The sequence below is a fragment of the Neoarius graeffei genome, chromosome 19 (genome assembly GCF_027579695.1).
Source record: "Neoarius graeffei isolate fNeoGra1 chromosome 19, fNeoGra1.pri, whole genome shotgun sequence".
NCBI lineage: Eukaryota > Metazoa > Chordata > Actinopteri > Siluriformes > Ariidae > Neoarius > Neoarius graeffei.
The window spans coordinates 68,310,584-68,327,054 of NC_083587.1; the positions used below are offsets into that span (position 1 = coordinate 68,310,584).

The following is a 16,471-nucleotide window of genomic DNA, read 5'->3' on the forward strand; positions in this document are numbered from 1 at the left end:
ACATGAAATGGTTTCATTGATGTATAAACCATTTGATAAGAATATATTAAACGTACAAAATATGGAAATAATAATACTTTTAACATATATTTACTGTCACATATCAAATATAAATAAAATAACATTCAATGAATGAGGAAATCATAAAAACAGGTGATTTTACCAATAGAGCATTGAAAATATACAATACAAAACTAAAAAATATATTTAATAAACAATTTATCTGCTACAAGCTATAATTTCTAATAGTTACAGCAGAATGCTCTAGCTGTTGTTTCCTGAAATTAAAACCATTCGTTACATTTAAAACCCTGGAGAGTTTAATTTCAGCTCTTCTTGTCTTGTTTTTGTGCAGAAAACAGTTATGAGGAGATCAGCAGGAGAAATAGCTGGCCATCAGGCGCCATGACGGTTCCTAAAGGTACTGATACACACAGGATACAGTTATTTATTTATTTATGCCACAGTTCTAATTGTTATTTGTCACTTCTGTGGAATTGAATTAGTGAAGTTTGTTAATTAAACATTAAAAATGATTAATAGTTTGGTTAATGATGTATTTTTGCAGGTTCTCCAGTGGAGCAGCAGCACAACAGCAGGATCACAGAACCTTCATCCAGACTCAGTCAAGGTAAAAACTCAGGCAATGAAAAACACTGTGTTTCATTGCTGCTGCTGCTGCTGCTGTTGTTGTTTTCATAACTGACCTGATGATTAACCAGACATTTTTATTTGTAGATCCGTACCAAGCGCTGGGGCCGATCAGCAGCCGCCTCGCTAATCCAGGTAAGAAATAACAGATATTCAGGAGGGTAAATGATTAAACTCTGAAGAAGACAACGTTTTTATTCACTTTACAGATGTTAAACAAACTGACTCTGTTCTAAACAGACCGACTGAGAGTTATTTTATTGATGAGTCACTGAGTGTGTTACCCATAATGCACTGCATACAAGTGTAACATCACATTAACCCTAAAGCGCAAAATACAGGCCTGAGTATAGTCCATTATACTGTACACTACCCTACCATACTATATGTACTGTACAATACTACACTGTACTGTACTACACTTTAAGGCACTATACTATATAAAATATATTCTGTATTATACTGTACACAGTGCTGTAATATACTGTACTGTATTTTGTGATACTGTACTACTTTATACTACACCTGTACTGCACCATACTACATGTGCTATTTTATATGATTCTATACTGGTTTTTACTTTACTGAACTATACTCTATTATACTAAACTACTGAATATTATACACTTTAACATACTATAAACTACAGCACCCTGCCATACTGTACTATAATATATAGATTTAGGCACTGCCTAAAAGCGGAGCTCCCATCTGTTTCTGGGTTGTAGAATTTTCTTATATCATAGCCAGTCTCTTTTGTTTTAATTCTTTACTGGCTAGCACTGGCCACTAGGCAGTGTGTATGACTGGTAATTACTAACACTGGCCACTAGGCGGTGTGTATGAGTGGTAATTACTAACACTGGCCACTAGGCGGTGTGTATGAGTGGTAATTACTAACACTGACCACTAGGCGGTGTGTATGACTGGTAATTACTAACACTGGCCACTAGGCGGTGTGTATGAGTGGTAATTACTAACACTGGCCACTAGGCGGTGTGTATGAGTGGTAATTACTAACACTGGCCACTAGGCGGTGTGTATGAGTGGTAATTACTAACACTGACCACTAGGCGGTGTGTATGACTGGTAATTACTAACACTGGCCACTAGGCGGTGTGTATGACTGGTAATTACTAACACTGGCCACTAGGCGGTGTGTATGACTGGTAATTACTAACACTGGCCACTAGGCGGTGTGTATGAGTGGTAATTACTAACACTGGCCACTAGGCGGTGTGTATGAGTGGTAATTACTAACACTGGCCACTAGGCGGTGTGTATGAGTGGTAATTACTAACACTGACCACTAGGCGGTGTGTGTGACTGGTAATTACTAACACTGGCCACTAGGCGGTGTGTGTGACTGGTAATTACTAACACTGGCCACTAGGCGGTGTGTATGACTGGTAATTACTAACATTGGCCACTAGGTGGTGTGTATGAGTGGTAATTACTAACACTGGCCACTAGGTGGTGTGTGTGACTGTAATTACTAACACTGGCCACTAGGCGGTGTGTGTCACTGGTAATTACTAACACTGGCCACTAGGCGGTGTGTCACTGGTAATTACTAACACTGGCCACTAGGCTGTGTGTATGACTGGTAATTACTAACACTGGCCACTAGGCGGTGTGTATGACTGGTAATTACTAACACTGACCACTAGGCGGTGTGTATGAGTGGTAATTACTAACACTGACCACTAGGCGGTGTGTATGAGTGGTAATTACTAACACTGGCCACTAGGCAGTGTGTATGAGTGGTAATTACTAACACTGGCCACTAGGTGGTGTGAATGACTGGTAATAACTAACACTGGCCACTAGGCGGTGTGTATGACTGGTAATTACTAACACTGGCCACTAGGCAGTGTGTATGACTGGTAATTACTAACACTGGCCACTAGGCGGTGTGTATGAGTGGTAATTACTAACACTGGCCACTAGGCGGTGTGTATGAGTGGTAATTACTAACACTGGCCACTAGGCGGTGTGTATGAGTGGTACTTACTAACACTGGCCACTAGGCTGTGTGTATGAGTGGTACTTACTAACACTGGCCACTAGGCGATGTGTATGAGTGGTAATTACTAACACTGGCCACTAGGCGGTGTGAATGACTGGTAATAACTAACACTGGCCACTAGGCAGTGTGTATGACTGGTAATTACTAACACTGGCTACTAGGCGGTGTGAATGACTGGTAATAACTAACACTGGCCACTAGGCGGTGTGTATGACTGGTAATTACTAACACTGGCCACTAGGCGGTGTGTATGACTGGTAATTACTAACACTGGCCACTAGGCGGTGTGTATGAGTGGTAATTACTAACACTGGCCACTAGGCAGTGTGTATGAGTGGTAATTACTAACACTGGCCACCAGGCGGTGTGTATGAGTGGTAATTACTAACACTGGCCACTAGGCGGTGTGTATGAGTGGTAATTACTAACACTGGCCACTAGGCGGTGTGTATGACTGGTAATTACTAACACTGGCCACTAGGCGGTGTGTATGAGTGGTAATTACTAACACTGGCCACTAGGCGGTGTGTATGACTGGTAATTACTAACACTGGCCACTAGGCGGTGTGTATGAGTGGTAATTACTAACACTGGCCACTAGGCGGTGTGTATGACTGGTAATTACTAACACTGGCCACTAGGCGGTGTGTATGAGTGGTAATTACTAACACTGGCCACTAGGCGGTGTGTATGACTGGTAATTACTAACACTGGCCACTAGGCGGTGTGTATGAGTGGTAATTACTAACACTGGCCACTAGGCGGTGTGTATGACTGGTAATTACTAACACTGGCCACTAGGCGTTGTGTATGACTGGTAATTACTAACAGAGCGTTTACATGCACATAGAGAAAATCGAATTTCTGCCGTAGCTCGACTGAAATCGAAGTTCTAAATGCCATGGAAACACCTTAGCTCGGCTGAAATCGAACTGAACTGGATTTCTCGTAATCGAGCTACGCGACCTAGATTATGCGATTGTAGCCGAGCTACTTAGTGCATATAATAATAATAATAATAATAATAATAATAATAATGTTAAATTTATATAGCGCCTTTCAAAAAACCCAAGGACGCTTTACAATTATAGACAAGGAAAGAAAAAAAAATAAATAAAAATATAATAAAAAATAAAAAGTAAAAAGTCCACCAAGTAGGGGTCAGGATGTAATTCCCGTGGTGTAGCAGCCACAGTCCCACCAAAAGGCCCACAAAAACAAGTCCCACATCTCCAGCACTGCCGCCATAACGCCGTCAGCAACATCGCTCGAACACCACGCCATGGATCCACACAGCGAGCAGAGAAGCTCCGCCATGCAGAGCGCTGGTGTGTCCCAAACCGCCTGCACAGCCGCCGCGACGCCACCGAGCAACATCGCTCGGAACATCACGCCAAGCGTTAAAGCACAGAGCGCTGGACAACCATGATGTAAATTGAGCAACAGGCTCACTGCAGTCCATAGCTGGGAGCACAGGCATCACCCACAACGAACCAAGGCCTGGAGGGAACCGATGCCCCAAACTGGGTCCGGAGCTACACCACAACCGGCAGACAAAACACTCAAACAAACACCAAACTACACAAACACACAGGAAAGAAAAAAAACAGAAAAGAAATAAAATAAGAGCTCCGGTGAGAAGCAGCAGCCAGAACGCGCACGACGTACTCTCAACCGGAAACGAAAAAAAATTAAAAAAAAAGAAAAAAACCCTATCGAGCTTCGCAGTCAAGCTACTTACTTCAGCACTGCCCCTTCTGGAAGTGACGAGTGACGAGACCACCAGCGGGAAACACAACAGCCTCGGTCGGCATGGCAACAGTAGTAGTAGCGAGCAGCAGAAGAGGTCAGGAGGAACAAGGAGAACAAACGAACACGGAACTGATAATTTTGTTTATACTCTTGAATAGCTCTTCTTCATGACAACAACTGGAAGTGTACCAACACGATGGGGCGTGTAGCGCCACCTGTGGCTCAGGTGCACAATGTACCTCACACAATAGCTCGAGTTCCTTGTGTGCATGTAGGATTGGATTTCTCTGGCACCCCTGCTGGGACCCTTAGCTCGATTTGGATGTGCATGTAAACGCACTGACTGACCACTAGGCGGTGTGTATGACTGGTAATTACTAACACTGGCCACTAGGCGGTGTGAATGACTGGTAATTATTAACACTGACCACTAGGCGGTGTGTATGAGTGATGGTACACGTACACACCACAAAAAATCGACTCGATGGGTTTACCATTTTTTCTTAGGTATGGTGCTCCGCTATTATGCTACACTACACCATACTGTGTACTGTTTTATATGAAATATGGCACTGTAGTGTAATTCACTGAACTGAGCTATTTAACAGTTATTCCATGAAATCGAGTCGTACATGAGCTGATAGGCAACGAGGCGCGTAGCACCGAGATTGAGTGGAATAACTGTTTTGTCCACATTCACTGGATTTTAAAAAACAGAGCATTTTTATTTTTATTTTTTGCAAATTCGATAAATAACTTCTGACAAAATCAGAAAATGTCTGACAAAATCATTTCCGCTTAGAATGTAAACAAACCGGCAAAATGACAGGAGCAATTTGTGAAAAATGCGATAATAATAATTCTTGAAAAATAAAAAAAAAAAGATACGTTCTTACCATCAAATACTTTCATTCCATCTTTTTTTGTATTTTGGGGGTTTTCTACTACTTCTTCTTTAGGGTTTTTTGGTGGTTGGCAAACCAACTTAAAGGTGCATTGCCACCACCGACTGGGCTGGGGTGTGGAACAGGAGATACTGGGGGGAAACAAAAAAACTATATTCTTTTAAATACTTGATGACAATTTTTTGGGATTTTGTTTTCAAGTAGAGTTTTTATTTCGTCCTCAGTTGGTTCAGCAACACGTTCCGCCATTTTGTTTTTCTCTACTCACGGTATATGAGCTGATATCCTAGTAGTAGAGTAGCCAATCAGAGCGTGTGATTACTCATATCCAGGGAATGTGGAGAGAAGAAACTATCATATTACACTTAACTATACTGGACTATAGAATACTTCACGACACTATGTTATGCTAATGTTGTGCTATGATGCTGTACTGCATTAAACTATATAGTGTTGTACATTACTACTGTATATGTAGTGTACTGGAGTGCAGTGTGCTATACTACACCACACTACTGTACTACACTATACTGTAGTGTACCATACTATACACTGTTATACTGTACATGGTATTAGACTGTACTGTGCTATGCTACTTTACACTGTACCTGTACTTTACTGTATGTTACTGGTGTACATGGTACGTTAGTATACTGTACTAGTCTATACTGTTGTGGTGTGATTATAATTTCCCCCTGGCTCTGCAGGTTCAGGTCAGATCCAGCTGTGGCAGTTTTTACTCGAGCTCCTGTCAGACAGCAGCAACGCTAGCATCATCACCTGGGAGGGAACAAACGGCGAGTTTAAGATGATTGACCCGGACGAAGTGGCCAAGCGCTGGGGTGAGCGCAAGAGCAAACCCAACATGAACTATGACAAGCTGAGCCGCGCCCTGCGCTACTACTACGACAAGAACATCATGACCAAAGTGCACGGCAAGCGCTACGCCTACAAGTTTGACTTCCAGGGCATCTCTCAGGCGCACCAGAACCACCCGACTGAGGGCAGCATCCTCAAATATCAGCCCGATGTGCCCTATGCCCAGGCCTACCACAGCCATCAGCCCAAAGTGAACTTCATGAGCACGCACTCCGGCCCCATGCCGGTGTCCTCGGGTGGCTTTTTCCCTTCCACCTCCAACTACTGGAACTCAGCAACCAGCGTTGTTTATCCCAGTTCACCGATGCCTCGACACCCGGCCACACACTCACATTTAAACTCTTATTATTAAAATCACGGCGAGAGTAAAGTCAGCGTCAGTGCCAGGAGGTTTTTACTAACAGATCCACTGTTAGTTTGTGGAGATTTAGGTCATAAAAAAGACTGTTTTTAATCATCCAGCACCAAGAAAACCAACATCCGGTCGTTTGGACAAAACAGTACTGCATTTCAAGTTTTATTATTAAAAAATGTAGAATAAATAACAAAATGTCCCTATTTAGCTTTTTTTTAAACTACTAACTGGTCCATAGGGTTTTATTTTACAATGTATTTGGTAAAAGAGGAACCAAAGATAAGACTTGGAAGATAAGAGGGTCAAAAACCCATGGAAGAAACAAACAAACAAACAACAAACAGGATGAAAAAATACTTTTTTAAAATATTTTTTTGGCATTTAAAACCTCAACTGAAATCAGAAATCCAACCTGGGGTTTGGTGAAAGTGAGAGGATTATTTTTGCAATAAATGTAAATTATTATTTTTGCGATAAATTTATGTATACATTTGTCAACAACTACTGGTTACTTGATGGTGAAAGTCTTATGTCCAGAGACACATTCACATCCGAACTTGGTTTATTATTATTATTATTATTATTATTATTATTATTATTATTATATGACATCTGTCATGTGCAAAATTTACCACAAACAGCTTCACTGAGGATAATTACATCTCAGATCAATGCTTTCATTTTGCTAAAAGGGAAGAAAAAGGATTCAGAGGGAAAAATCAAAAATACAAACAGCAAAGACGGGAATTTCTGGCAGAACACTTTTACTGAATAAAAACAGTTAATATTCGAGTTCATTTGTTTTACCTTTACTCATTCAAAGGATGATTTTTATTTTTACATATGATGCAGAATCCTGAATGTGGATTGCTGGGATTCAAACTCACAACCTTCTAGTCACAGGAAAAGAACCAGAAACCTAAAGGGCTTCAAAACAAAGTAAAAGGACCTTCTTTATGATATCAACAAAACATTTACTAAAGATATATTACTTGTAGCAATGACACATGCATGAACACACACACACACACACACACACACACAGAGTGTATATAATATTTTACATACGGTGTATAAAAGGGCAACATTTTTCCTCCTCAGTCTCCAAACTCACATCTGAAATGTTTTTTCTTTGTGTTGTTTTCATGCTTTTGTACAGATCTCTACCATGTGAACCAATATCACACGTTTATATGTAACAAATTTTAAACCAATAAAAACGAGCATGTATCTAACATTTACTTCATTTTTATTTATTTATTTATAGTCAAAGATGTTTCCTCAGTTTTTATGATCAAGTTCATGAGAGAGACAGAGACAGTCCAAAGACATGCAGGTTAGGATAATTGGTGGCTCTAAATTGACCGTAGGTGTGAATGTGAGTGTTAATGGTTGTTTTTCCCTGTGTGTCGCCCTATGATCATCTGGTGACTTGTCCAGGGTGAACCCCGCCTCTCACCCATAGTCAGCTGGGATAGGATCCAGCTTCCCCGCGACCCTGCACAGGATAAGCGGTTAAAGCAGATACGCAGAGCATTTATTTTTAAATAAATTTCTGAGTGGATAGTATCTCCATCCTTGACTCTTGTATGCTGCATAAATGGGAATAAAAAAATATATATTTTTGAGAGTAGGGCGGCACAGTGGTGTAGTGGTTAGTGCTGTCGCCTCACAGCAAGAAGGTCCGAGTTCGAGCCCCGTGGCCGGCGAGGGCCTTTCTGTGTGGAGTTTGCATGTTCTCCCCGTGTCCGCGTGGGTTTCCTCCGGGTGCTCCGGTTTCCCCCACAGTCCAAAGACATGCAGGTTAGGTTAACTGGTGACTCTAAATTGAGCGTAGGTGTGAATGTGAGTGTGAATGGTTGTCTGTGTCTATGTGTCAGCCCTGTGATGACCTGGCGACTTGTCCAGGGTGTACCCCGCCTTTCGCCCGTAGTCAGCTGGGATAGGCTCCAGCTTGCCTGCGACCCTGTAGAACAGGATAAAGCGGCTAGAGATAATGAGATAAGATGAGATTTTTGAGAGTTAAATCGACCGCAAAGTTGCGATTGGAGCCGCCCCGCTGAGCCAGCCAGCCCTGAGTGCGTGACGTCACAGCGGTAACCGGTTTTAAGGCCGAGGCCTTTTACAGCTATAGACCAAAGTCATATAAATAAACATTTATGCTGAAAGTAAGAAATAGCGTTACCGACTCGCTCAACTAAGACTGATTTGACTTCACTGATTGTGGGTTGACTCTCATTAAAACAGGATGGGTGTTATAACTTATGCAACATGTACATGCATGCATTTTCACTGATAAAACGTAAAAGGCTCATTAAATAATCAGATGAACTGAGACAATCACATTCTGAAGCAAATTAAATAATCTTATACCGCTAACTTAAACACACAATACAAGTTACATGGATTAATTTAAATGCAGGTAAACAAGTGTTGTTTTGTAACCAAACGAGAGTCGCAGCTTACCCATCTGTGTTCGCAGTTCTTGAAGGCCGATCTTGTGGCCGATTGTTTTGAAACAATCTGACTTTCAGTTGTTCATTCAGTTCTCCGTTCATTCGCTTCTTCCACATAAGGGCGAGATGGCAGCGATATCCAGTGTAGAAATCAGACGGCTGCTCCACTCATTCTCCATTTTTTCCATACTGAGTACTTCGCCATTACTGCTCGGCTCAGGCAATTACTAAACCCGGGACGGGACATCACCGGTTTTAGCAACAACCCTCAGCTCACTCCGGGAGGACTGGTGCAACTGAACTTACTTTCCTTTTAAAAATAAATAAATAAATAAAATACTTTCCTTTTTTTGTAGTTTTATTTAATTGTTGGTACTGCACCCTCTTTCAATACAGGCTTATAGCCAATGCTCCTCAACAGATCAGAGGTCTCATATAAGTCTTCAGTAAAATGTGCAGAGCAGAGGAGAGACCACTTCGTAGGCACCCAATGTGCCCGTGAACTTCTCGCAAAATACGTCCAAATCTTTGCAGTTTGAACATTCTTGGGCCGTGAATGCAACGTAAATCCACCTTCTGTCATGTTGCTGCACCTGCCAGCAGCACATCTACGTGGCATGGTGATAAATTAGCTCAAAATGGAGGATCGGAGTTGCAGTCAGCTCTGTGTTTTAGTATAGCGGAAATGGCGAGGAGACCGATAGACTTCCTGTGGTGACGTTACAGATGTCAAGGTCATTCACTCAGACTGCTACCTATATAAATCACTTTAATTGTAAAAATTACTATATTCGATTTATTGTTAACACTTAAAACTATTCCTGTGCCATTCTTGAGGTCTCAAGGCATTTATCAACAAAAGTGAGGCCATGGTTCTGCGCATCTCCCTTAAAGATAATAGATGGATGGATAATATCATATATTATTATACATACGGGCCACTTTTTCCATGGAATAAAAACGTGTTCTATTCCCTTCTAGTGGCATGCATATTGTTATCATATCACTTATCCTCCGTGTATTATGCCACGCTGTCCAATGGAGAATGAGCATGCAATGTTGTTATAATATTGGAAAAGATGGAAGAGACCTCCATGTTGTGTTCCTGGACCTCACCAATGCCTTTGGCTCAGTCCCTCACAATCTCCTTTGGTCTGCTTTCAGTTACTTCAGTGCCCCAGAGCCCATCACAGCCCTAGTTAAATCCTATTTCCAGGACATACAGCTTTGCTTTACAACTGATGAATTCACTACAGCATTGCAGCGTCTGGAAATTGGCATCATGGCAGGATGCACCATCTTCCCCCTAGCTTTCACCATGGCCATGGAAGTCATCATCTGAGCCTCTCAGTGGGTGGTAGGAGGAGAGCAGCTCAAACCTGGTCTCCAACTCCCTCCTATCAGGACATACATGGATGATATGACCATACTTACAACAACCAAGCCCTGCACTAGGTGACTATTGAGGAAGCTCCAAGAGAACATCAAGTGGGCTAGAATGAAAATAAATCCAAGCAAGTCCAGGAGCATATCAGTCATCAAAGGGAAGCTGTTCAAGCAATGCTTTTACATTGGCAAGGAGCCCATACCAATGGTGGCAGAGAAACCTGTTAAGAGTCTTGGATGCTGGTACAATGCAACCCTCAAAGATATAGATCAAGCAGACCAGATTAGGCAGGACACCATCAGTGGCCTGGAGAGCATCGACAGGTCCTTCCTACCAGGCAGGTTGAAGCTCTGGTGCTTTCAGTTTGGTCTCCTCCCCCGGTTGATGTGGCCCTTGACCATCTATGAGATCCCACTCTCCAAGGTTGAAAAATTAGAGAGGCTGGTTAGTTCATTTGTGAAAAAATGGCTTGGTCTCCCCAGGTGCATTGCCAGCACAGGCCTGTATGGGAAAGGTATTCTTGAACTTCCCGTGTCCAGTCTAACAGAAGACTACAAGTGCTCCAAAGTTAGGCTGGAAATGACACTTACACTGTGAGAGAATCCCATAATCCATGTGTTGCCCAAACGGCTCCCATTCTGGCAACTGGAAGAAAGTGGACCTCATCACTAGCTACGCAGCAGGCAAAGTCATCCCTTAAGCTTCAGGACATCATTGGCCACGTGCAGCAAGGGAGAGGAGGCCTTGGCCTTGGAGAGAGCAATCTATCCTGGCACAAAGCAACACCATCACAGCACCGAGGTCTTATAGTTGAGGAGGTACACCACCAAGAACAAGCAATGAGGTGCGCAAAGGCCACTTCTCAAGCAAAGCAGGGGCAGTGGATGCGATGGGAGGGGGTTGAGAAAGAAAATTCTCTTGGAGGGATCTGTGGAACATGGAAGCAAATCAAACCAGCTTCGTTATACGAGCCACCTATGATGTCCTGCCATCTCCAATCAACCTCAACCGGTGGTACGGAGAAGACCCTATGTGCCTCCTGTGTCAGTCTCCAGCCAACCTGAAGCACATCCTGGGGGGCTGCAAAACAAGCCTGAAACAAGGCCGTTACACCTGGCAACACAACCAGGTGCTGAAGTGCCTTGCATCAACGCTGGAGACCAGGCAGACATCCATCAATGCCCTACCTCTTCCTTCATCAGCCTATCACTCATCGGCAATAAAATTTTTCGATTACGTTCATTATGTCTTATATTAAATATAGTTAGTTTTTGTTTTTTTCTTTTTTATCAGACATCTCATTTTTGGGTTTGTTTACCTGACATGTTTCGACGTACAACTTCCGTCTTCCTCAGAGTGTCACCGGATGTTATTGGTGACGCATCTTTTATCAGCTGCTGTTTCTGAAGGCGTGGCCTTCCTGTCTGGTTTGACAGGTCGGTCACGCCTTCTACTGTCTGTTCGTCCCCTGCAAGATGTCACTCCAGGTATGGGAGAGCATGTATGCTCCCTCATCCCGGTTGATGGTCCTCGGGCTTCGTTTACGGATCTCCATGGCCTCCCTGATCCAGCGCTGATGTTTGTTATCTTCTGTGCGGATGACTCTGGCATTCCCCCAGTCCATAATGTGATTTTCCCTTTTGCAATGATCTGTTATAGCTGACTTATAATTTTCCTGTTGTGCCTTTTCTTTTATTGTTCGGGTTTGTCTTGTAGCTGTCTCCTTTTCGCACTCTTTCTTATGTTCATTTTTTCTTGTGTTGAAACTCCTTCCTGTCTCCCCAATATAAGGTTTATTGCATAATTGACATGGAATCTCATATATGGTGTTGCATCTGTTGTCCGGATGTATTCTGTCTTTGGGATGAACCAGGATCTGACGGAGTGTTGTGTATGGTTTGACAGGTGTGTTAATGTTGTGTTTCCTCATTACTCTTTGAATGCGTTCAGTTATTCCCCTGATGTATGGTAATGTAACTACTCCCCTGTGTTCTTGTTTGTTAGTTTGTTTTTTCTCTTTCTTCTGTGTTTTGTTGTTCTTAACCTGTTCCGCCCCTTTGGATATTGCCCATTGTGGATATTGACACGCCTTCAGTGCGTGTTGTATATGTTGTTCCTCCTGTTCTTTGTCCTGTGGATCTGTAATTATTGCTGTGCGTTCATGTAATGTTCTAACTACGGATATTTTGTGCATTATGGGGTGTTCGGAAGTCCAGTTTAAATATTGGTCGGTGTGTGTGGGTTTTCTGTGTACTTTTATTTTGATGTCCCCATCTTCTGTGTGATGTATTTTTAAATCCAAAAATGCTATTGACTGCTCTGTTTCTTCTTCATGTGTGAATTTTATATTGCCGGTATTGTCTATGGTGTTGAGATGGTCGGTGAGTTGTTGAGTGTGTCCCCTCTTTACTTTTTCCAATATGTCGTCCACATACCGTTTCCAGGGTGTTGGTCTGTATTCCGCTGGTATTGTAGTGAGTGCTTTTTGCTCCAGATCCTCCATGAAAAAGCTGCACATGATGGCTGATAGTGGGTCTCCCATGGCAAAACCTTCCTTCTGTCTGTAAATTGTATTCCTGAACTGAAAGTATGTGGATGTGGCGATGAATTGAAGGAGCTGAGTGATGTCTTGTACAGTGAGGTTTGTGCGTTTCTTGAGCGTCCTGTCTGTTTTTAATTTGTCTTGTACTATCTGTATGGTGGCTTCCGTGGGTGTTCTGGTGAAAAGAGATATGACATCATGTGAAATAAAAACTTCGTCTTGCTGCATTTTGATGTTTTTTAGTTCTTCTGCCAGATGTTTTGAGTTTTTGCAGTGTTGGTCTGTGAGTCCTAGTAATGGTTTAATTATTTCGGTGAGTGCTTTTGATAAGTTGTATGTGACTGAACCAATGCTATCTACTATGGGGCGTAATGGTGTTCCTGGTTTATGTATTTTTGGTGTGCCGTAAATCCTGGGGATGACATTGGCTGTGGGTACTAAATGATTGTAATCCTGCTTATCTATTTTATTTTCATCAAGTAGTGGTTTTAGTAGTGCTTTAAGTTTCTTTTTCTTGTCTTCTGTTGGGTCTTTTTTTAATATTTCAAATGCGTTGTCACTGAGTAATTCATTCATTTTTCGTTCATATTCATCAGTGTCCATAATAACTGTTTTTCTGCCTTTATCTGCTGGGAGGATTGTGATATCTTTATTTTTAGCTAATGTTCTCATGGCTTTGGCTTCCTGTTTTGTGATGTTGCTAGGTGGTGGTTTGGCCGTTTTCAATATACCAGCTATTGCGTTTCTTAGTGCTGCTTTTTGTCCCTGATCCTGTATTTTCTCACATGCTAATTCAGTTGCCAGAATGAATTCATCGTGTGGTATATTGTTCGGTGTGAGAGCGTAGTTGAGTCCTTTTGCTAATATACTGCGTTCTGCTTGTGAGAGTTTGTACCTTGATATGTTATGAATCCATTTGTCGTTGATGTGTGTGTGCTCCGGTTCTGCCTTCTTTTTCTGTGCGATGAGTTTGTCCAGTTTTCGTATTTGTCGGGTTTTTGTCTCTGTGAATTCCTGTTCGTGTACGTCTGCCAAGTGTCCGTGTATTGCCATTTCCATTTCCTTGTTTTGGGGAAACCGGCGTTTGAAAGTTTCCATCTCCCTGTGTAGTTCGCTGTTGATATTATTTAGTTTATCCGTTGTGCACCGTATCCGTTCTTTTACCAGAGTCATCCGCACTTTCCTGATCATCTTTTCCGCGTTTCTGGTTGGAATCGGGTTCTTGATGTTCAGGCTGGCCGGTACGACTTCCTCATCCCGGCAGCGCAGATTGAACCTCAGGTGATTCCTGTAGCGTGCCCGTTTCCATGTCAATCGCTCTAGGCGGCGAAACTCCTTGATGCTTTCGTCTCCGTAACTAATTCTTAATCTTTCGATTACGTTCATTATGTCTTATATTAAATATAGTTAGTTTTTGTTTTTTTCTTTTTTATCAGACATCTCATTTTTGGGTTTGTTTACCTGACATGTTTCGACGTACAACTTCCGTCTTCCTCATATTGCTTATATTGGGGAGACAGGAAGGAGTTTCAACACAAGGAAAAATGAACATAAGAAAGAGTGCGAAAAGGAGACAGCTACAAGACAAACCCGAACAATAAAAGAAAAGGCACAACAGGAAAATTATAAGTCAGCTATAACAGATCATTGCAAAAGGGAAAATCACATTATGGACTGGGGGAATGCCAGAGTCATCCGCACAGAAGATAACAAACATCAGCGCTGGATCAGGGAGGCCATGGAGATCCGTAAGCGAAGCCCGAGGACCATCAACCGGGATGAGGGAGCATACATGCTCTCCCATACCTGGAGTGACATCTTGCAGGGGACGAACAGACAGTAGAAGGCGTGACCGACCTGTCAAACCAGACAGGAAGGCCACGCCTTCAGAAACAGCAGCTGATAAAAGATGCATCACCAATAACATCCGGTGACACTCTGAGGAAGACGGAAGTTGTACGTCGAAACATGTCAGGTAAACAAACCCAAAAATGAGATGTCTGATAAAAAAGAAAAAAACAAAAACTGGCAATAAAATTTGTTTGCATGTTTGCAGGAGCAAAGCATGACAAAGCCCATACATTCAAGCCACACATCGGCCAGCTAGGTGGGGTGCGAGACTGGAAACTATTGGTGAACTTGAACCAGCGGCTCTGCTTCCCAGCTGAGATCGCCGCAACAAATTTCAGACCAGACCTTGTGCTTTGGTCCTCCTCACTTGGCTCCGTGTACATAACAGAGCTGACTGTGCCCTGGGAGGATGCTGTGGAGGAAGCATATGAGCGCAAAAGCTTGAAGTATGCTGAGCTGGCAGCCGATGCTGAGCAACGTGGCTGGAAGGCTAGGGTCTGTCCAGTTGAGGTCAGCTGCAGAGGTTTTGTTGGAAAGTCAACCATCAGGCTGCTTAAGGATATGGGAGTCAGAGGTCAAGCCCAACGGCAAGCCGTCAAAGCCCTTTCCAGTGCTGCCCAACAGGCCAGTCGGTGGCTCTGGATTAAGAGGAGAGACATCACCTGGGCCCCCAAATAACAACTGCTCCATTAGGGTGAATAGTGAGAGTTAAAGCAGAGGGGGGCACACCTGGGACACCAGATGTCGCCAATGAGACCACTGGAGGTGTTGTGGGCCTATCATCGAAACACCTACTGTAAGAAGGAGGGTGCCCACCTGATGACCCCAATGAAGCTTTATTCCTCCATACTCCACCCAAATACCATTACGGCATCCACCTGGAGACCCTCAGTTTGCATGTCTGTCCCCACCAGTGTTATCTCAGGTAGATGCACTCTGTAAGGGATTGTACCAACTACTCCTAAAATAGAAAGGAAAGAAACACGTTGTCAAGACAACACGACATCACATGTCAGAGCTCATGCAAATATCCAATGACAAAACTTTTCTGCTGCGCATACACACAAATATTTCTTTGTCTGCCGGGAAAGAGAGAAGACAAGGCTAATCCAGTGCTACTGCTTGGATTAAGCACTAAATAAATAAACTGAAAACTGAAACTGAAGATGCATTGAACACCCAAAAGGCTACCAAAACTTCATTAGATATTCTTCACACATATTTACAAGAGAAAAACATCAACAGACATCGAAAAACTGGAAAAGAGACACGTCAGAGATGTAAAACTTCCCTGCTAGTGAGTGACTGTGACAGTTTGTAAACAAACATGGCCGCGAGGTTTGCTTCATTAAAAGCGGGAGATTTTGAGCGAATTTTGGCTGCCAGGTCGCTCCGTTGTGTGTAGTTCTTGATGTTGATTTTAAAAGTAACTCAGTAAATTACACAGGGAAACGAATAATGAAGTCTGAGTGAAAAATACTGTGGCGAGCGTGCAGTGTGGAAGAAGAATCTGGGGACAAAAATCTTAGTTTCTCGGTCATTAGCCTGTGCTACTGATGAACGCTACAGTGGCTGGAAGGTGACTGCACTGCTGCGCTACCAGCGCCAGCTTGCGGATAAGCTAGCATTGGCCTTCAAGAATGCTGATATGAAGAGAGTCTCAT

General features: G+C 42.8%; 1 protein-coding gene across 2 annotated transcripts in view; it reads left to right on the plus strand.

Annotated features, from left to right (window-relative positions):
- Positions 1-7,806, plus strand: part of fli1rs (Fli-1 proto-oncogene, ETS transcription factor-related sequence) — a 46,995-nt gene extending 39,189 nt beyond the window's left edge. For both annotated transcript variants that reach the window (XM_060900508.1, XM_060900509.1), the window contains exons 6-9: positions 356-421; positions 569-631; positions 739-786; positions 6,045-7,806. In XM_060900508.1, the coding sequence (XP_060756491.1) occupies positions 356-421; positions 569-631; positions 739-786; positions 6,045-6,568 (701 nt within the window). In that variant the 3' untranslated portion in view covers positions 6,569-7,806. The remainder of the gene's footprint in view (positions 1-355; positions 422-568; positions 632-738; positions 787-6,044) is intronic.
- Positions 7,807-16,471: the final 8,665 nt, after the last annotated feature.